The sequence below is a fragment of the Sciurus carolinensis genome, chromosome 10, assembly GCF_902686445.1.
Source record: "Sciurus carolinensis chromosome 10, mSciCar1.2, whole genome shotgun sequence".
In the NCBI taxonomy this organism is placed as follows: domain Eukaryota; kingdom Metazoa; phylum Chordata; class Mammalia; order Rodentia; family Sciuridae; genus Sciurus; species Sciurus carolinensis.
The window spans coordinates 56307256-56329862 of NC_062222.1; the positions used below are offsets into that span (position 1 = coordinate 56307256).

Genomic DNA, 22607 nt, shown 5'->3' on the forward strand with positions numbered 1-22607 from the left:
ATCACCATTCCCCTATAATGATATCCATATACCATTAACCAAGCATTTGCACCCCAAGCCTTTTTACCTTCAGGTGAATTTTTTCCTCAAGAAGACTCATTTTCTTTTACCTACTAGTCATTTAGACCTGTGCTATTCAAAACATGCTCAACAGACTGGTCCATTCTGCACATTGTTTACAAGATGAGTACAGAAATTGGGAGTAAGTGCTTTAAAAACTTACACAATTTGACAGTAAATTTATGTCTGTTGCATCTGATAATAAATACAGGGTTTGTGATAGCTAGATTTTTATTTCACTTTTCTAGTCATTTTTAATTGAATTTTACAAACTCTCAGTCTATGATAGATTCCAAATTTTAAAAAATGGAAATCTGGTCCTCCAACACAGGTGGTTTTGAAACCATGGCCAGGCAACTGAATCTGTAGTGAGCAGAGCATCAGCCCACACCTGACACCATAGTACACTTGATTGGGAAGAGTTTGGTAAAACATGGATCTACTGTAGCCAATCTGAAGTGGAGGGGAAGAGAAGTAGGACTGATGTTCACTTACAATAATTCTCTTGCTTTCTGCCTGAAATGGAACACAGTCTAATTCCCTGACCTGTATACCCAGCTCATTCTCTTGCATGCCAAAGGGTAGAAGAAAAAGGTACTGCTCCAATGAGTGTCCTGATGTCCACTGATTCTGGAATGGGGCAGCTTTCCTTCAGAAATTCTGGACTTACTGTTCAAGGAGTGACTCTCAGAATTCCCTCCAGGAAAATCCTGGTACCCTTTCAGGACCAAGTTGTTAATACTTTGACTGTGTCCTGGGGGTACTTCATTTTGATAAGTATATACCATTAGCAGATGTGACCTCACATGAACACCTCCCATATCCCCCTGCTCTAATCTGCCATTGACACAAACATCTTCCTGGGTTTTGGTTTTGGAGAAATAGCTGAGGACCCCTCACCAGGCTCCTTTCAGGAGGTGGAAGTGTAGCCTCTTTAGGAAGTTAGACTCTTCACAAATTGTGGACACTAGCATTTCATTCTCAACTCAGTCCTCTTATTCTACTTTGCAACAGCAGTGTAACCCATTATTAGGTATTTCTTGTAGACTTAGTGTTATTCCCTCAACTGGAAATAGAAGTGCTCTTTAATAAAGACCCCAAGTGAGTATAGGTTAACCCTAAACAGCTCATTCTGGGGAAGAGATGTTATAACACAGAACTCTCTTCCAGATAATTTGGAGAAATGTTAGCTAAAGATAATCCATTTAGGAGACGACTGAGAAGAATCTAGCCTGGTCCTAAGTGCTTAGTGGATATATGCGTTAACTCCCCTTTCCATGTCAAACCCTCCCACAAATAGTTTTATTCCTTTTGAAGCATGCTTTCTATCATACAGCTTTGTGTTACCTCTTTTACAGTATTCATTTTATTTATTTCTGTGTACTGTCATAGATCTGTTTATTGTCCTGTCCATAATTCAACTAGGAACTCCTGAAGGAATGAAACTATTTCTTTTTCCACTCTCTCTTTTTTTTTAATGGTACTAGGAATTGAACCTAGAGGGACTTAACCACTGAACCATATCCCCAGCCCTTTGATTTTTTTAAAATTTTGAGACAGGGTCTCACTAAATTGCTGAGGGTCTCTAAGTTGTTGAGGCTGGCTTTGAACTTGTGATCCTGTCTCAGCCTCCTAAGTTGCTGGTGTTTTAGGTGTGCACCATCACACTCGGCAGGATTGAAACTATTTCTTCAACTTCCAATTCTCTGTGGCTCATAGTTTAACTTCAGTATAATTGCTTTATGATATCATCAGTTGTATTTCTTTTAAATTTTAAAGACTAAAAATGTGTTTTAATAGCAAAGTAGTACATGAACAGCAAAATTGTGCCCTTTTATTTATTAAACAGAAACAAAGAGTATAAATAAACATGGTATGTTTTACAAAAAGCAAAATCAATATTACCCACACAAAGCAATGCCCTTGTTTTAAGAAAACCATACATGAAACTATACATCTCTGAGAGTTCTTTCATAACATTTTACTTTGCAAACTTGACACAATACATTTTAAGTTGACATCTATTTTATCCCATATAATACAAACATATGAAATACATTAAAAACCTTGTTGAAACATACAAAACATACTGTAATTTCTGAGACTTAGATACTTAAATAATAGAGGGAACTTGGTTAACAAGTTTTCCCTTTGGACTGCAAGAGCAGTGTTATTTCATAGCTTTGCACCATAAACTTCTGCCTTAAAAAGCAGGGTTGATAAAGATAATAGAAAGAGTTAGAATCTGTTTGTGAACTCTGACACCAGTATTTCATTCTCACTTCAATCTTCTTGCTCTGATTTGCAATAGCTGTGTAACACATTATTATATATTTCATGTAGAGTTAGTGTTACTCCCTCAACTGACAATAGAAGTTGCTCTTTAGGAAGACCCAGAAGGCTTAGAGGTTAACTCTATCTAGCTCATTCTGGGGAAGGAACTGTTATAACACACTCTGAGAGATCTCTTCCAGGTCATTTGGAGAAATGTCGGATAAAGATAACCCAGGGCTTACATACCATTATTGTTATACATAATATAATTGTTATAAACTACAAGCTATCTACCACTTTATTACCCTTCCTCAATTTATGTTTTTCACTCTTTAAAACCTTACCCCCCAAATTGTTAAGAGATGTTTTTAAATTGTATCTTCATTAGCCTTTATTGTCCCACATAATTGCCCATAGGACATTTAGTTCTCATAGTTTTTTCATTAGAAGTGAAATACATACTAGATTTCTAAGACTTTTAAAAGAGAAAATAAATTCATCAAACAGGTTCCATTTTAGTTTTAGAAACTTGTTTTTGACTTTTGTATAAAGAACAAAAAGCAAAAAACAACCCCTCCTTCAGAAATCACTGACGTCTGATATCTTGATATACTTTACAAAGAAGCTGTCTAAGCTTCCCAAATATACACCTGTTTCCTTCCTGCATTGCAGCACAACTTTGAGGTCAGTGAGCTGACCTGGACCCAGAGTAGAACTCAACAACTCATGTCAGCAAGCTTGGGGACCACCTGGAGTAAAGATAAAAACCCTTCTTCTTGCATTTTGTATTCTGAATGAGCAGACCTGAGAGTGGAGGCTCATCAGAACAATTGCTTCAGTATGCTCAAGGACATGGCAACATCTTGGAAGGGCAGCAGTTTCCCATGAGTCTGCGAACATGGCATATGGGTCCTGGTCAGTATCTGCTTTTGATTTGCTTTTGAAGAAAAATCCTTAGTCAGCTTTTATCTGAAGCCTGCTATGTATCACAGTGCCAGGGAACATTCCACCTTGCTCAGGGCCAAGGCCACTCACTCTTTGGTGAGAAAGATCTATTTAAAGATGAATGACTGAGATCGGATTGTGCCTTCCCCTCGATTGAGCTGTTTTCTTATTTGTGACTGAAATAAAACACATGTGTATCTATTATTGAGTGATTTTAAGAACAAACTCTGAAATATTAAATAAGACGTGCTGATTAGTAAAGAAGCCATGCAACTATAAATTATCAAGTGTTAATCTGGTTTTCTTTTTCCCGGGAGACATTTGTCAAGTAGTTGCTAGAACGTACACTTTTGGAATTAGTATAATGCTTACAATAATCTATAAGATGCAACACTATTTAATGAATCAAAAAGGATGATAAAAATCTAAAATTGTTGAGATGGAAAGATGTTTATAATATATTGCTAAGTGGAGTGAGTAAATAGCACCACAGACTGGTTAAATTTTGTTTTTAAATATTTTCACAAGGAAAAATTTGAAAGTGTGCATTTGATATAAATTTTACTTTAATTTGTTTATAATGATTATGTATCACTTGGATAGTGAAGGTAAGAAATTAATTCTTATAGAAACAAAAGTTTCATATGGCAAAGTATTTCCTAACTGAATATCAAATACATTGGAACAATCTCAAAATGCGTGGCATATTAGTTTGGATTTCAAACTGAAAAGATTACCAAGAGTAAAAATCCAAAGTATCTAGAAAGGAATATCCAACGATTCTCAGATATGAGTAAAAACCTATCAGATTATTTCACACACACAAATAATAATTAGAAAACAAGTGTTTCACTTTTGGAAACAGTTTCAAGATGGTATGCTGTGGTTGGTATGTTTAAATGTGTCCCCAAAAGATCTATATGAAAACGTTTGGTCCCCAGGGTGGCAGTAGTAGGAGGTGATGGAGCCTTTAAGAGGTGGGGCTTAGTGGGAGGCATCTGGGACATGGGTACCACTGCCCTTGGAAGGAAATGCTGGTCTCTGGAGTGAGTTTTCACAAAAGCAAGTTGCTATAAATGCCTGAGCCTGACAGACCCTTGTCACTCTCTAACTTCCTCTTTAGCAATCTGATTTTACTTTTTCTTCATAAGTAATTGCCTAAAGTATTTTGCTATAACAAAAAAAAAAAAATGGACTAATACCTGGTATTTATTGGGAATTTTAAAAAGTTTTAAGGACAAGTTCTTATCTAACAACTCACTAGTTTGCAAACATTTGCAAAAAACCGTATGAGAGTGGTGAATTTTTATAAGCACTCTGTCTTCCTCCTAGGAGGTATATAGAAAGCAGTAAAATAGCTACCTTTTGTCCTTGACCTGTACAAAGTGATACATGGAAAACTAAGTTAAGTTCTTCTGGCAAGCTTCTTTTGCTGACCATTTAAAAGAGTTTTTAGCTAGAGAAATATTTCAGCTTTCCTCTATGAGGCACTCTGGTCCCAGATATCCTCCTCCTGACAAAACTAGACTAATCTGCACACCTAAAGGAAGAGTAAGAGATGCTGGAGCACCAGGCAAAGGTTCTAGGGCTTTTCTAGTCTAGGTTCTAGGTTCTAGTCTCTAGGGCTGAGACTCAAATAAGCTCCACTCTTCTTTTTTATAATCATATCTCCATCTCTTTTTGTGTTCCCCAAAGAAGAAACAGACTTTTCCACAAGCCTGCAAGTGACATCCCTTAGATTCTTGGGAATAGTCTGACTCAACAGAAATATGTTTGAAATCATCATTTCTGAGGACTGGACACTTGAAGACTTATACTCACCAATTTCCATCGCAATATCTTGATCCATTCATCGGCTTCTACTCCTGTCTTGGCACAGAGATAAAATGTCCTGAATGGAAATACTAAGCTGATAAGACAAAAGAAAGAATATTAGCTACTCTAGGTGGTAGGTTGAATATATATTAGTTGAACACTAATTTAGAATATTCCAAAAGAAAAAAGAATTGATAAAGGGCCTGGGTAAGTAATAACTTGAAGAACTGGTATAGACAGAGTTATTCCTGCCAACATACTGCAGAAATATGTAGGAAGTTGTAGAGTCATATTATTGTTACAGGCAAGATTTATATTCTCTAATGAGACTTCAAAGAAGAGAATAAAAATATGTTTAGGTTGCCCCCAGCTCCTTCACTGTATCTATCTTGGACTGAACACACCTTTACATACTTATACATAACACTTATGTGTCAGCTGGGTTCTCAGATGATTCAGAACCTGTGACATGATTCAAAGAAAAAGCGACACAAGAGAGAGTTTGCAGAAAAAACTCATTTGTGGTAGCTGCCTTTAGCAAGGAAAATTCTGTCTTCAGTGAATGTAGGCAGTTATTTAGGACAGGAAAAAGAGGCAATAAAATTCCTCAACTAGCCCATTTCTGACCATGAGTTAACTTCTGTTGGAATTAAGACACAGAAGACTTTTTCTAGATATATGGTAATTTATCATTTGACCGTCTTTGATTATACAGTCAAAATCATTGGGCTAGCCCTAATTTATATCTTTCCTATCCTTCCTGTACATTTAGTCTAGATGCAAAATACTAAAAACCTTTTGTGAAAAAAGCCTTGAACTAAAATTCAGAAGGTTTCTATTATCCTAAAACCTAACATATTTTGTTAACTTCAATAATTAATGCTGAGTAGATAAGAGGTAGGTGTCTGTGTAGAAGGCAAAACCTTGATGTGAGATTCAGTTAAGGGGTGAGTAGACAATGGGGTGGGATGGAGTGATATCGATATTATACACATACTGTAAAACTGATTTCTAGAATTGTCACTGATATTCCCTGTGGGAGACACTGAGTTACCCATTAATACAGATAATTTTATTCTTGCTAACAGAACCCCAGGCAATGAAATCTAATTAATTCAAATCAATTATGATTATGCTATCACTTTCCTAGCCCTACCTGTTGCTAGGGATGGTTATGGTACCCAGTTGTGGCCAGTGAGTTATAAGAGAAAGTCTATAGGGAAGTTTCTGGAAGAAACATTGACTTTCCTGGTACAAAGGGACAGATGTAACCCTATATCATTCCTACATCTTTCTTCACGTCTGTGAAAACAAGTAGCCTAAAGTTGGAGTAGCCACTTGGCTCTGAAGTAGCCATCATGAGGAAAGGCCAAGAGAACTGCAAAGACACTGGACCTGGCCTTGCTAGGGAAGCTGTCTGCTTCTCAATTTTATGTTATATGAGAAAAATAAACCTCTGCTAGCTCATATGGCACATTTATGCAAGTTACTAATTAGAAAAAAATTTAAAAAATTTTTAAAAAGATATCTGTTGCTGGTTGATATAGAATTACCAAGAGTTTTCTCAGGTGCAATAATGACATTATTGTTCTGAAGACAACATGTTTATTCTTAGAAGACACTTCCTTAAGATTTTAGAAAAGGTTTATAATATGCTGATATTATAAAAAAAAACTTTAGTGCAATTAGCCATAAATTGTAGCAAATTATTCTTGATATTAGAAGAGAAACCTTGGAGTCAACAAAATTATAATTAAAAAATTGGAGGAAAACCTGAAAGCAAGCAAGCTAAGATGTAAATGGCAACAATGTGCCTACAATCAGGTGAGGGTGAGGTTGAGGAAGGAGGAATGCAAGTTTGAGGCCAGTCTGGGCAATTTAGCAAAAACTCTGTTTCAAAACTTAAAAAAGGGTTGGGGATATAGCTTACTGGTGGAGTGCTCACCTAGTTAGTGCATGTCATGGAGTTGAATTTAATTCCCAGTACAAACAAACAAAAAGATATGAATGTTCATAATGCAGAATGTATTTCATTTATTTTACAGCACACAGCCAAACCCAGACCACCTGCCAATTTGTTTAAACCTTTGTAAATGAGGTACTATATCACACACAGCTGAAAGTGTGCTTAGCATGTATGCCCTGTGTGGTAGTAAATCCACATCCCTTAGTCCCACACATAAGTAGACATTGAGTCATACAGCTTTTTATTCCTTAGCTAAAATAAGTGTCTGACAAGAAGACGTTTAAAAACATTCCTTTATTAAAAAAAAAAAAAAAAAAAAAAAACCTTACCAAAAACAGTTTACCCTTTCCTGGGAATAATCAAATTGTACAGCTGAACATTCCGTTAGGTCTAGGATCCGAATTGGTTCTGGAGACTTAAAAAACAAAACAGAAAGAAATAATCACAACAATTCATCCATCATTTATCCCTCTAACAAAACTTCTGCCATGTACAACTTCTGCCTTTTCACTAAAAGGACTGGTATATGGAAAAGACTTTTGAAGGGAAGTCACCCTCCTCTGGTTTTGGAATCAGCCTTTCATGAAAGTAAGCATTAAGAAGACATTGCCTCTATCAATTTACATTTGACAGAGATGAATTTTAACACATGGCAGGGTGTCTTATTTTTCTCTTTCAAAACTTTTACTTTCTCAGAAGTTCTGTATAAAGAAAGTGAGAAGAAATGAAATAATCTTAAGTTGGCATAATAAAATGGGCATGGGAAATGGACATATCTTAATAAATGGAGAAAGTGCTGCAAAGTGATAGTTAAGAAATCGTGGCAAAAGAAAAATTCCATTATCCTACACAGAAGGAATATGTTCCCTACAGAACTACAGTTTAGCCAGTCCAATAGGTCAGGGATACACATCTTGTCTTTGCAAAAGAACTCTACTCATCAGGAATCAGGAACTCACATCTCCAATCATTTATTGTTTCAGGTTGACATAAGGAGAATTTCAGGGATTTTTAAAAGCAGGTGTTCTTTTTACCTAGAGAGTTGGTTTTTAAAGAAAAATGTATTATTTCTCACCATCTGGTCTTTGAAGTATTTCAGTTCATTTCTGTGCAAAGTGAACCATCTTGTTTTCCAGGTCTGAGGAAAAAAATTAGAACGCACAGGTTTTGGGTATAGGAATGTAATATTTGAACTAGTTTACTTTTACTTTTAAAGTATTTAGAAGATGAGATCAAAATAAGTCTGAAAAGTATTCTTGTGTGCCTCAGAAAATACTTTCAAAATCTCTAAAATAATTAAAATTGATTCCATGCATTAAGTTCATAAAGAAGGCAGAGAAATCATTACCTTATTTAAACAAAAAAAAAAGATGTAGTCTATCATAAATATCAAGATGATTATAACAAACCACTAAAGTTTCTATTTTATTAGCTTTTATAATAGAAATAGATAATATTTTTGAGCACTTTCTGTGAATACATACTATTCTTGGATATATACTGACATATAATTTCTTTATATTTACATATATACAATTTTATTTACATATATACAATTTTATATGTATATGTACATACTATTAATACGTTATGCATGTACTTACATTAAACATTATATACTATTTATACATATTAAATATATTTAATGATATACATATATGTGTGCATGTATACATATATATGTGTGTACGTGTGTACACAGTTCTCATTTAACAGCCAATTCACATATAACAATGCCAGATGTTACTATTTTTATCTTACAAATAAGCCAATTAAGGTTTAGAAAACTCAAACCACATGACATTCTAAACCTTGCCTAAGAATTCTATGGCAAAAACTGTTGCTTCCCACTGTCACTTTCTTCTATACTAACAGAACCCTTATACATCCTGGGTGGCTATGTATTAGTCAAAAGAAATAAGAGGATTTAAGAATAAATATGCTTGGATGTGAATATCCCCTGGTCCTCAGAAAGCATACAACCTAGGAGGGACACAACTAAATGTTTAGGTTGGATTCAAGCAGGCCACTACCCCTGAAGAAGAGGCTAAGTATCTCCACTCTTCAAATAGGAAGGAGCAAAGTCCATGAAGGTCTCTGTGATGCACTGACATGAGATAGAAGAACAACCACATAAATGGAAGACAGTTGGGTCCAATGGACTTGTAAAGTTCTAAACTGTGGTTTTTTTTGGGGATTTTAAAGCAGTTTTATTATTATCAGTGATGTCTTTGGCCTACCTTTAGTAAACATTTTTTTATAATTTTGACTTCTTTATTAGAAAAAAGGAAAGAACAGAAACATCCTGCCTTATCATACTACCTTTATTCTCTATCATTCCATTAAAAGAATTATATGACTTGTGGTGTATTAACTGTAGAATACTCTAATGCAGGGCTTTCTAAAAGAATAAGTAAGTCATTTTCCAGAATTTTGACTAATCAGTCATAAAAGTAAACTCTTTGAAATAGGTAAAATTACAAGTGGGTCAAAATGAGTTAGCAATTACACTCTGAAAAAGGGACTGTCAAAATGAGAATTGAGTCTACCCAGCGTGTTCTCCTTCTTTGTGGCTGGCATGAGCGAAAACACACTTCCTTACCTTGACGAGGCCCCCCTGTTTGGTGAGATAGCCTTCTTTGGTACCCAGCTGAAAAGAAAGGAAGCACTAAGTGAAGTCCAGAACAGTCACAGCACGATATCTGCCTCTCTGTTACTGTCCTATTATGAATAAAGAACAAGTCTGCCTTTGATCCTTAATTGATGGTCTTTCATTCTTCAGCAGGCACCTGAAAATCTTCCACACCCTGTCAGAGATTGCGTAGACTAGATCATTTGGTGTAATTCGACAGCAATAGGCAAGGAGGGAAAAGGCTCTCTGCTAACTGCAGTTAGCAATTTGAAAATAATAAACCATGTCTTTTCACTTATAAAAGTGGGTGTTCGTCAAAGTGTGTTTTGTGCAACCCAGCATCTTGTGCTGTTGCAAGAGAAGTAGCACCTAAACATGCATATACACATCAATGGTCAACCATAGTGGAATCTCCCTATCCACCAGTTTCACATCCTCAGATTCAAACATGAATTGAAAATATTGAAAAGAATTTTTTTGTCTGTACCAAACATACACAGAATTTTTCTTGTCATCATTCCCTACACAACAACATTCTAACAATGATTTGCATAGCATTTATGTTGTATTCAATATTATGTCATCTAAGATGATTTGAAGTCCATGGGAGAATGTGCATAGCTTATAGGCAGATTTATTTACACCTGATTTGTTCAAAAGAGAATGAGTCATTTCTTTTAATTCACATATTACTAATTCAAAGGGAACAGCAATACCACATGCTTACCTAGAACCTTTGAAATATAAGGAATAGTCAGGGACTGTCTGAACAGAAATCTGCATAAGACAAGGAACCTTAAATCAAGACATTTAGAATCATAAATTCCTGATGAAACTGAATTTCTATTGGATGTTTTGTTCTAATACGATCTTATGTTAGTAAGAAAAAAATGAATAAAAACTGGGAAATGACTTGATTTGACGTCAAAGTTCTTTTTATGGGAGTTTCCAGAGTATTTTTTCCCGAGATGAATGATGCCTACCAAATAAAAAGAGGAACAACCACCACCACTATACAAAGAATTAAAGTAAAAAGTAATATCCAGTGATTTTTAAAAGTGTTATGGCATAAAAAAAAGGATGGACTTCCCAGGTATTCTTTAAACAATGCTAAACAATATTGGTGAATTTGGCATCATATAATCAATTTGATTTATTTTGATGTTAAGAAAACTGAACCAACTGAATTGAGTGTAGGTATTAGGTATTATATTATGGCAATGGCAAAAATTACGATGTGGGGGTGATTGTAGGTTACTGTCTACAGAATAATTAAGGGTAAATTTTTATATAAAATACCCCAATGTAATTATTCACTGCTATCAAGTTAAGGAATAGTACCGCTCACCTATCTTACCTCTACCCAAATAATATATTGTAAATCTAGTATTTTTCTATGGTTTTGATAAGTGGAAGGCTATGGATTGAAGAGCTGAGAATATTAATTTTATTCCAGGGTCTCAGGTTGTAAGAAATGAAATAATTATAGCAGATTTGTCTTTCTAAAAATTCATGATCTATAACAAGAAAGATGTTTGTAAAAGTCCCAAGTTGGAAATAAGTTCAATGTTTAAAAATATAGGATTAGCCTTTCTGACTGTCTGTCTTAAAAAAAATCCATGGGCAGGAGGTGGAGAAAGTAAGCACCAGTGTGAGTGTGTGGTCGCATTTGTGAACCTCTGGGAGGTGGGTGGAGTCCAAGCAGCATATAGGAAATATTTGTGTGGATGATGGTGGTGATGGGTCAGCAGCTCGGAGGGAAGTGTTAAAGCCTGGCAGGGGGAGGAGGCCTTCTGCTCAAAGGGATGGAGGGGGCAGATGGTGAACAGTTTCAAAGGCAAAGTCGTGGAGGGCATCTGCAGTAAGGGTAGAGATGGCAGTGGCCTTGAACTGAGTGTTGGAGCCTGAGTTGGGTGAACAGGGTGTCTGAGAAGGGGGTTGGGTAGAAGGAGCAGCAATTGAAAATTGCTTACATTCAGTTGATCATCATAGAAGTAAATGTATTGAAGTTAATGGGATCAATATTCCTCACTGTGGGACAAAGTTGTTACAAATATGAAAAAGGAAAAAAACCAGAATTAGCCTTGTGGTCCTGGATTAGGATTGAAAGCACTGGTGTGAACCCATGGAAGAGTGAATAGATATGTGAACTGATGAATAGTTGGGTAGATATAGAAAAAAAAAAAGTGTGGGGGGGTACATATGTAGATGCATGCGTATTTTCCCTTTTCATTGAGTAGGCTGGGAAAGTGACATGGCAATAAAAATAAGCAAGTACTGCTGAAAGGTTGATTTCTAAAACACCAATCTGCAGAAAAAGGAACAAGGGTTTTTTTTTGTGTGTTTTTTGTTTGTCTGTTTGTTTTTTGGGAAGTAGTTGGTTCTAGAGCTGGGCACAAGGAAAATATAAGCCCGGAACACCCTGCTAGGTCAGAAAGTTAAGAAAGTTATCAAAGCCTTTTGAGATTATATGAACACAACAGCCAACTTGAAAGACTGAGAAAATTTGAAGGATGGAAATAAATAATGAGAGTCATGATTATAACCTACCAATACAAAAAGGATTGGATAAATGTGGAAAATACAAATATTTTCTTACAGTACAATGACAGCTAATAAATGTAAAAGAACAAAGAGAATCAGAGACTCACCATTTGTTAATATCATTGCAATAATTAAAACAGCAAAGAAGCATTAATAAATGCTAAAATTGGTAGATAATATAAAATTTTTGAGGAAGGACAGGATATTTACATAGTCTCCAAAACCTCCCCAAATATTTACTAATAAAAAAGGGAATAAAGTGATTTTAAAGTGAAGAAACGTTAAGTGCATACATCAGTTAAGTCACCAAAAACACACCTTAACAAACTGAAATTGTATCCATCTGAGAGTTTGCAGCAAGAAGCACAAAGCATCCTTCTTGTGGTATTTTTATCAAAAATACAAAACCCAAATCTAATGATGATTCAGTATCAGATAAACCAAAATTGAGGAACAGTTCACAAAGTAACTGACCTTTAATTTTCAAAAATGTCAAACACATGAAGTCAAGGAAAAACTGAGGAGGTGTTCTGTCATGAAGAATACTCAAGAGATGGGACAAATAAGTGCAATTTGTAACTGGATTAGATCTTTTCCCCACAGAGAACCTTATAGAGAAAACCTTATGGAGAAACTTGAATGAGGTCAGTGCATATGATGGTATGGTATCAATGTTAATGCCCTAATTTGAATGGTTCTGTGTGATCATGTAGGTAAATGCCCTTGTTCATAGGAAATGCACAATGGAAGTCTTCAGAATGATGGGGTATCATGTAATCAATTTAATCTCCAATGGCTCAGGAAAACAAAGTTCTTTGTACTATTCTTGAACTTATTCTGTAGACTTGAAATTATTATAAAAACAGAATATAAAAACCCAGTAGAGGATTTACTAAATAAATTGATGTACCCAAATAATGGGATATTAAATTTTCTTACTGGTGTTTTAGGAAACTATGTAATGACACGGAAGCTGAATGTAACATATAGTTAAACAAACATATTTGTAACTCTACAATACAAAGCTCATTTTATATATATATATATATATATACATATATATATATATATATACACACACAATTATATACATACAATATAAAGCTTATAAAGCCCTTATATATATTGTTTAGAAGGACACCAAAATGTTAAGTGTGAGAAGATCTTCAAAGATCGAATAATACTGGAAAACACCAACATGCAAGGGAGGTGTTCAAGAAGAGGAAATATAAAATGTGTCAGAGATCACAGAATATAGAAAGATGTTGCAGAAGCAAAGGAAACAATTTTTTTAATGTGAAATACCACAAAGGGGAAGCTTTGTAAGACTTATTCTATATGGGGAATTTGAAATATTATCTCCCTGACTCTACCAACATAACTCCTTGATATTTTACATTTAACATGTCCAACCCAGAATTTCTCATTCCTGTTTCCAAATCCAGTCCTCCCATAGTCTTATAGTCAAGACTATTTACTCTGTTACTCTTGATTTCTTGTATCACATTGAATTTATCAGTATATCTTGTCTCTTCTGCCTTCAGAACACATCCTGAAGTTGACTAGCTCACACCCCTTTCTGCACTTTAACTACCACTCTTATCCTCCTTCCTCAAGTTTAAGACCATCTCTTCCCTGAACAGCTGTAATAGCTTCCTAAAAGGTGTCTTTACTTAGTTCCCATTCCACTTTCCATTTACAGTGAGAAGGATCGTTTTTAAAAATTAAAAGCTAAAAGATGTTATGTTACTTAAAAACTCTCAATTTCTCACAATACTTGGAACAAATATTCTTTGCCTCACGCTATATTTCATATTATGTAAAGAAGGAAAAACTAACATTTTAGATTTGGCAATTCTTCATGCATTGCAGGATATTTAACCTCCATGATCCTTCCCACAATTGAGAAGGATTTCACCGTGGGTCTCTTATGTTTCTGTATGTCACACATGCAGGACACTAACCTCCCTTTGTTACAGATCAATTTTTAAAGTATGTTTGCATGTCAAACAACCTTGGAAGACAGAAATAACATCTCCTTCAAAAGCAAAAGTCAGACGTGCTAGTGCCTATTATAAAAGATTTGGCTTCCCAAAGCTCAGGTTTCTTCTCCTATAATAAAACCCACTGTGTGCATAGTTATCATTTGGCCCTTTTAATGTAGCCCTGTGGGAATTAGGATTCAGCACAGGTAACAAGCTCAGATACCAATATTCTGATTACTGCTGTTGTAAGAAGCTACCCCCCTTGTCTCTGACCCAGAAGCCTTGTGTCATCTAGCAGCATTCATGAAACTGTGGCAGGCCAACTAGTTAGCTTACGAGTAAGATACGATCTCAGGCTCTTTATAGTTCTTGACACCCACAGATGCTAGTAGTGTCCCAAAGCATTGTGGCAACTAAAATACTCAAAGTTCCAAAAACTCAGTTGGGAAGTACTGTTCTTTGAGAACACCATTGCCTTACTGGTACTGGCCCCCCATTGCCTCAAAAATCTCATCTTTCTACTACCTTCCTTTAGCTCTCTCCCTCTAGGCATGTTTGCCTCCTTTGTGGTCTCTGAAATACTGCAATGGAGTCAGGCACTGTGATATACACCTGGAATTCCAGTGACTCAGGAGGCTGAGATGGGAGGATTACAAATTTGAGGCCAACCTAAGCAACTAAGCAAGACCCTGTCTCAAAATAAAAAATAAAAAGAGCTGGGGATGTAGTTCCGTGTCAAAGCATCCCTGGGTTCAATTCCCAGTATGAGGTCGGGGATAAGAAAGAAAGAAATGCCTCAGTAGAGTTCCCACCTCAGGGTTTTTGTACTGTTTTATATGCCTACTGCACCATTTTCCACATTTGTTTGTTTAGGTAGTGAGGATTGAACCCAGGGGCTCTTTGACACTGAGCCACACCCCTATCCATTTTTATGTTTTGAGATAGGGTCTCACCAAGATAGCCTTGAACTTTTGATCTGCATGCCTCATCTCCTGAGTCACTGGCATGACAGACTGCACCTGGTATCATTTTCTTTTCAGTGACGCTTCTGCTTGAATGTGACCTCCTCAGAGAGGCCTCCTGTGTTTCCCTCTTCTCCCCTTGTCCTTTGTTTTGTGATGTATTCCCTACAAGAACAGGAACCCATGCAGGGAGGTCCTTTGCCTAGTTTACTGCCAAACTCTCAGTGCTGGGTATGTGGTAGGCACTTAAAAAATGTTTGTTTAGCTGGGCACAGTGGTGCATACCTATAATCTCAGTAACTTGGGAGGCTGAGGCAGAAGAATTGCAAGTTGGAGATCAGTCTCAGCAACTTAACCATGCCTAAGCAACTTAGCAAGACCCTGTCTCATAATAAAAATTAAAAAGGGCTGAGCATTTGGCTCGATGATAAAGCACCCCTGGATTCAATCCCCAAGTATCAAAACAAAAGTTTGTATAATAAATTAATTAAATTGAACCTCATCTCAGGAACTCAATGCTTTGTTGGTGTGTGTGTGTGCGTGTGTGTATATGTTTGTTTTATGGGGTATTGAACCCAGAGCCTCATTTATGCTAGGCAAGCTCTCTACCACTGAGCTACATCTAAATTGCAATGCCTTGTTGTTTATAAAACATAAATAGTGATTTCCCCAAAGGCAGTTGCCAAAGACTGTTTCATAGAAGCATTTATATTTCTGGTCAACAGGACATCTTTCATTTTTGCTTTAAGCAAGTTCTTTTTCCTGTAAATAGGATTTAATTCTCTACTTTCACTGACAGCTTGTGCAAGAACTGCATTTCCACAAGAGAAAGCAGAAGTCTGAAAACCCACAGAGCTGTCGGATTGTAGGCAGAGGTGCAGAACAGCAAGGCTATTTGGGGTAACCAGTGAAGATGAAAACTCATATTCAGTATGAACAAGAATTTGAATCAGACCAGAACTCTTTCCACAGTCATGAGGTCCAGTCATGAAGGATTCCATACAGGAGTAATGAGATATATTTCAGAATCCACTGGAAAGCCTTTTAGAGTTGTTTTTGTTTTTTTTTTTTGTCTGTATAAATGCATGATAAACATGGACTACTATTACATAGTGTCACTGTCAATCATTGTCAATCAACCACTCACTATTATTTAAAAACTGCATCATACAGACCCTTCTCTCTATTGCAGTATTTAGACGCTTGGGTAGGTGAATCCATCTGATACCTGGAGCAAGCAAAGAATTAACAAGTCTTCCAGAATTTTATCGCAAGAGGCTTATTTCTACTCAGTATGCTCCATCTTGTGCTTACATCAATCCTTCAAATTAGAAATTATCTGCATCCTGCATCTTACTATTCATACAAGATATACATAGTATATGTAGTAGGGTCTTGATCTGGTTTTTACTCCTTTTTTTTTTGGTACCAGGTTAGGGTTTTGGTACTGGGGATTGAACTCAGGGGCACTCAACCACTGAACCACATCCCCAGACCTATTTTGTATTTTATTTAGAGACAGGGTCTCACTGAGTTGCTTAGAGCCTCCCCGTTGCTGAGATCTTCCTGCCTCAGCTTCCTGAGCCCCTGGGATTACAGGCCTACACCACTATACCTGGCCAGTTTCTACTCTTTTGACTTTGAACTATTTATTACCTTACTTTCCCAAATGTTTCTAGTTCTGAGGTTGGATGCTTCTTTCCCCAACTATAATGAAGACAAAATATCTTTCTCAACCAATATTTCTAGGATTTTTCTTTTTCAGGAGATGTGGCAGAGTAATAAAAATGTAGGGCATACCATGAACTGGGCTGGGCTATAAAGCTCCAAAGACAAGCTATGAATCCTGTCCTTAGAAGTGTCAGGCTGGTGAATGTTTTCTCTGAGAAGTGGATGATAATAAATAATGAGGGTGGATGGTAGTGGGTGGGGCAAGAGAAGGATGGAGAACTTTGGATTGTGTAGAGGAAAATGGGGCGGGAGTGGGTAGGGAAGGGAAAGATAGTGGACTGAGACAGTGTTACCTTATGTACTTGTCTGATTGCATGAATGGTGGGCATCTACATTGTATACAACCATAGAAATGAAAGTTGTACCCAATTTGTGTATAATGAATCAAAATGCAGTCTGTAAAAATAAAAATTAAAAAACAAAGATCATTAAAAAAATTGTCAGACTGGCCGGGTATGGTGGTGCATGCCTACATTCTCAGTGGCTCAGGAGGCTGAGGCAGGAGGATTCAAAGTTCAAAGCCAGCCTCAGCAACTTAGTAAGGCCCTAAGAAACTAAGTGACACACTGTTTCAAAATAAAATAATAATAATAAAAAAAGGGCTGGGGATGTGGCTCAGTGGTTAAGTGCCCTGGGTTCAATCTCTGGCAACAAAAAAACAAAAAACAAAAATCAAAAAAAAAAAGAAAAGAAAAGAAAAGTGTCAGGCCGGGGGGGCGGGGAGGAGTGAGACAGATGTGCAGGTTACCCTATGATGGATAGTTCTGGGATATAGGTAAATAGCAGACTCCAGAGCCAGAAGAGGCACATTTATAAAGAAGCTGATGGGATCAGCGATGTCTTCCTGCAACGTACTGATCCTGGATGCTAGTCTTGAGGGCTGAGTAGTTAGTAATGGTGTTGAAAGCATTTCAGATTCAGGGAGGGAACGAGGAATAACATAGAGAAATGCATGCTGTTTGACAGAGGCAGGTTTTATCAAATATGCACGGCAGTAGCATGAGATGAGGCCAGAGGACAAGCAGGGTGCAGGCGGGCCATGAAGACCGTGAGCACCACAGACTGATAGGAAGCAAGCAGGTCACATGGTAAATCCCCCTTTGAATAATAAGATCTCTCTGGCAGCAGGGTTGAAAAAGTACTGCAGAGACAAAAATCTACCATCTGTTTTAATATGGTTTGTAGCTGAGTATCTGCAAGTGATTATTTTTCAAGTGTAATGATTGCTACTTAGAATCTGAGTATTGTCCTCTTTATCAACCACCTGAATCCAGATTTCTTGTACTAATAACATTCAGCAAACAAGAGACAGCAAATAGAAGAACCCTGGGAATAATGAAGGGAAGCGGGTGCTGGAGAGGAATCTGCAGGGTCACAGTTCACAGAACAAACATAAATGGACTCTTGAAGGACAATGAGTGTGCTCCAGTTGCACTGAAACTGAACAATGGCTCACGTTGCAAAGAAGTACAAATGTTTTCAGTCAGGGTAGGAAAAAAGAGCTAGGAAAAAGATAACACCCTGAGTTTTTATAGTAACAGGAGAACATTTTTCTTCCATAGAGAGCTGAAATGTAAAAGACAATTTTTTTCTTAAGAAATTTTTCAAAGAACAACCATTAAGTCAACTAGCTGAACACAGCTTTCACCTATTCTACCATGATATGTAAAGATAGAGACTTCAGAGCTAGCTTCTAAGTATTTAACGTCTTGTTGCTAAAGCCCTGTGTGTCTGCAAGTGCGCCCACGTGTGTGCCTGTGTATGTGTGCGCCTGTGTGTGCATGTTTGTGGTGCTGGGGATTGAGCTCAGGGCCTCAGGCATGCCAAGCAAGTACCACTAGCTACACCCCCAATCCAAGCCCTGTATTCTTTATAATTTACCCTGGATCAGATGAACTGAGTCACAACCTTCAAATATTATATTCCTTTCCAAGTTTTATATTCCAAGGTAGAATTTTTATGTGAATAAACGGATTTCAACTCTTCCTGCTCTTGATGGCAGTAGTCAGACCAATGTCACTTACAGAAGGTGCAGTGGGCACGAGGTCATTTTCTGTTCTTCCAGTCTGCATTGCTGTGTGAACCCTGACAGATTCATAAATGGAAGGTTCTTCCACTTGTCTTGGATAGGGATGCTTCAGAACGATGAGAGTGCCTGAATAAGGGGAAAAAAAAAAAATATATATATATATATATATATATATATAATCAAATGATATCCCCAGAAAGAAGATCCAAATGCTAACTGGATAACCAGAACTGGATTGTAAAGTTGCTTGTTTTCTCTTATGTTCAATTATTCATTTTCTCAGCCTTCGTGGAGTACCAACCATATGCTAGGCACTTAAGCTGGACACTGAGACAGCAAGATGGTATAGATGATTTGGGGCCTCCTAGTGCTCTGAACTAGTAATGGATATAGTCATTTAAACTAGCAGGGTGGTGAGACCCGTGGAAGCAACATGAGCAAACCATGATGAGAGCCCTTAAGAACCTTGCTAGGAATGTTCAGAAGGCTCTCAAAGAGGAGATACCACTGACACCTTAAGCAGTACCTGGAAGGCTTCCAGGTGGGGTTTACAGAAGCCAGGCAAGCAAGTAAACAAATGCCCTGGGGTATAGGAGGATCTACCAGTTTAAAAACAAACTTGTAACAAATCAGTGGACCTCAAAAAGCTGAACTCACAGCCCTTTCTTCACTTTCTTCTAGCACTGGTTAATTAGCTGAATGAAACCTTTGCTTTGCTTAAGGGAACAGAACATGAATCAGCTGGTGCTCACCTGTGACTGCCTCCACTGCATCTGGAGGAAAAGCCAGGCTCAGTCCACGAGGCCAGACCTGGAGTCTTGGGAACTTCATGCAGAAGCTTCAAACACTTCTGACCTAGCACTTCAAAATTTCCCCTTTTGCAACCTTCCTCCAATCAATCAGTCCATATGAAAGTAGCAACTTTGACTATAAAAAATGTAAATGAATGGGTTTTTCTCCCTTGCTATGACTTCTTGTTTTTTATTTCACTAAGGTCTTTTCTATAGCAGGTCTAGGATTGTACTAGATGAGAGGAGGTATGAAGAATTCAGTAATTCATTCAGCAAATATCCATGAACTGCCCTGCTCTGCCCTGCATTGACCAGGGCCCTGGGGAACAATGGCAAATGTAAGGCACTTGCTCTTTTGGAGCTTCTATTCTATTAATAGAATAGAAAAAGAATGAAATAGAACTAGAAAAAGAATGAAAAAAAAATGTCATGTATGAGAATTGTTATGGAAAAATTAATAGAGTGGGGTAAAGGGATAGAGATTGGAAAGGGTGGGATTGGGAGAGGGTGATACTTTATACCAGCAGCCATCTTTGAAAAGATAATTTGAAAGATTATATAAAATAGTCAAGCACCATGGCATGCACTTGTAATCCCAGCAACTCAGAGCTGAGGCAGGAGGATTGCAAGTTTGAGGAGAGCCTCAGTAACTTAATGAGACCCTCAGCAACTTGCCAAAATCCTGTCTCAAAATAAAAATATAAAAAGGGCTGCAGATGTGTCTTAGTGGTAAAGCACCCCTGGGTTCAATCCCTAGTACTGCAAAGAAAAAAAGGATGAAAATAGAAAATATGGACACTGAATTTTGGTACAATAGGGATGATGAGAAAAGAAAAAAACACTTCCTGTATGGTTAAAAAAAAAAAAAACCCTAATGTTAATGATGAACCTACACATTTTTTTTTTTTTTACAATGCTTGAGTACATACGACATCTGGTTACAAAAACAGAACTGTGGCTTCTGATACCTAGGCCCATATAATGTGCTGCCATAAAATGAAAAGGCATGCTGAGAGAAAAGCCAAAAGAGGGTCCCTGATCTTGGTCTCAGAGAAGAACAAGGGCAGCGGCCCCTCCTCTTTGTGCCTCCCATTCAGGTCAGTTGCATTGGGATCATAATGAAAAATGGTTTGCCTGGTTATCAGAGGCCCCAGTCCTGTTCTAGCACATTGTCTGTGCTCTCTTTCGTCAATGTGACCCTTCCATGGGAACACATCCAGTCATATAAGGAGAAGGGGCCAGTTACAGTTTCACAGTCAGAATGAAAGCGACACTTAAATCAAGAGCAGCCGTTGAGCAGTCTCAGGGGCTGTGCAAACACTGATACCATTGCAGATGCGTGGTGAACTTGTGGAGGGCTGCTGAAGGTCCTACCCCAGAGGTGGTCAAAAGAGTCCTGGATGCACAGGCAGAGCCTGGGGCTGGATTGCCACCAGGGCTATGCAGTCCCGTTTGACCTCACATAACCTTTATACACTTCATTCTACCTCTGACTAGTGATAACAATTACACTTTCTTCACAAGAAGAAAGTAAGTGCCAGGTAAAGAAATGGTTGTGGAAAATTATAAAAATGGTAGGTATCATTATACTTTGGTATAGAGAGCTTCACAAAGTATTTTCAATTCTTGTCCTATCTTCAAAGTTAATGCCAAAATTTCACCCTATTTCATATACTTAATATGAAAATAATGCTTTAAGTGACATAGAAAGATACACCTGATAGATATTACCAGATACACCCTTTGCATACTCTTACCTGTATTCCTACTATTACTGTAGAAAATCTCTACACTTATTGATTCAAAACAACTCAAATTTATTATCTGACAGTTCTGGGGGCAGGAGTCTGACATGGATCTTACTAATCTGAAATCGAGGTATTGGCAAGTCTACTTTCCTATTGGAAGCTGTAGGACAGAAGTTGTTCCCTAGTCTAGAGGATACTTTTCTTTTTCTTGACCTTTACTCCATCTTCAAAGCCAGTCAAGTCCTTCTCATGTGGCCATCTCTCTGGTTCTTTCTCTTCTGCCTGCCTCTTTTAACTTGTAGGAATTCTCGTGATTACAATGGCCCTATCTGCATAATCCAGGATAATATCATCTCAGAGTTTTCTGACTAGCAGTCTTTATTCAATCTGCAAACTCAATTCCCTCTCACCACATAGCACACCAGATTCACAGGTCTGGGGAGAGACTGGGTGTGTTTGGGTGGCCATTATGGGGCAGACCACAGAGTCAGGCTTTGAGAGATAGGAGAACCACAGGGACCAGGTGGGCTGCAGTATGAAGACCTCTGGGCTGGGGTAGTTGCCTGAGCCTGCAGTGCTCAACCACTTGGTATTAGAAAACCATGCATTCATTTCAAAGCTCTCTGGGCCCCCTTCAGAGCAGCTATAGTGTTAAAGTCTCCTTTATACCTCCACAGCTCAGAGTTTCTGGCACAGTGAAGGCTTGATGGGTGAGTGAATGTATGAACGAACGCCACAGTAGTTCAGACTTAAGTCAGGAAAAGCCTGGGATGAATGAGCCTCCCAGGCCCACAACTCCCCTGGTCTACGGCAAGGACAGGACAACTTCAGGCATGATTCTTCAAATCTCCATTGGAAGGGGTACTCAAGGGTAACCCAACAAAAGCTAATTGAGGGAGATAGTATTAAGTCAACTGAAGAGTGGAATTAACAGTAGGTTCATTTTTAACTAGTAAAACTATGCTTGAGCCTAGATTCAATTGTGGAATAAAGAAAGTGACAAACTATTCATAAAATGGTACCGTCTACTAATAAAATTCTGGTGTCAAAGAAGACAAGTCTCTTTAGATGACCATTCTAAGCTTACAATGACCCCCTTCCTGTAGAGACTGTTCCATTCCAGTA

The 22607-nt window shown here is 37.5% G+C and overlaps 1 protein-coding gene across 2 annotated transcripts in view; it reads right to left on the reverse strand.

Moving 5' to 3' along the window:
* Positions 1-1890: 1890 nt before the first annotated feature.
* Positions 1891-22607, reverse strand: part of Dapp1 (dual adaptor of phosphotyrosine and 3-phosphoinositides 1) — a 46226-nt gene continuing 25509 nt past the window's right edge. The window contains exons 4-9 of one of the 2 annotated variants that reach the window (XM_047565635.1): positions 18939-19069; positions 9663-9710; positions 8136-8198; positions 7390-7475; positions 5101-5188; positions 1891-3224 (exon numbers count right to left, since the gene is read on the reverse strand). In XM_047565635.1, coding sequence (XP_047421591.1) covers positions 3156-3224; positions 5101-5188; positions 7390-7475; positions 8136-8198; positions 9663-9710; positions 18939-19069 — 485 coding nt within the window. In that variant the 3' untranslated portion in view covers positions 1891-3155. Of the gene's footprint in view, positions 3456-5100; positions 5189-7389; positions 7476-8135; positions 8199-9662; positions 9711-18938; positions 19070-22607 lie in introns of both variants that reach the window. The other variant, XM_047565634.1, reaches the window with a different exon arrangement.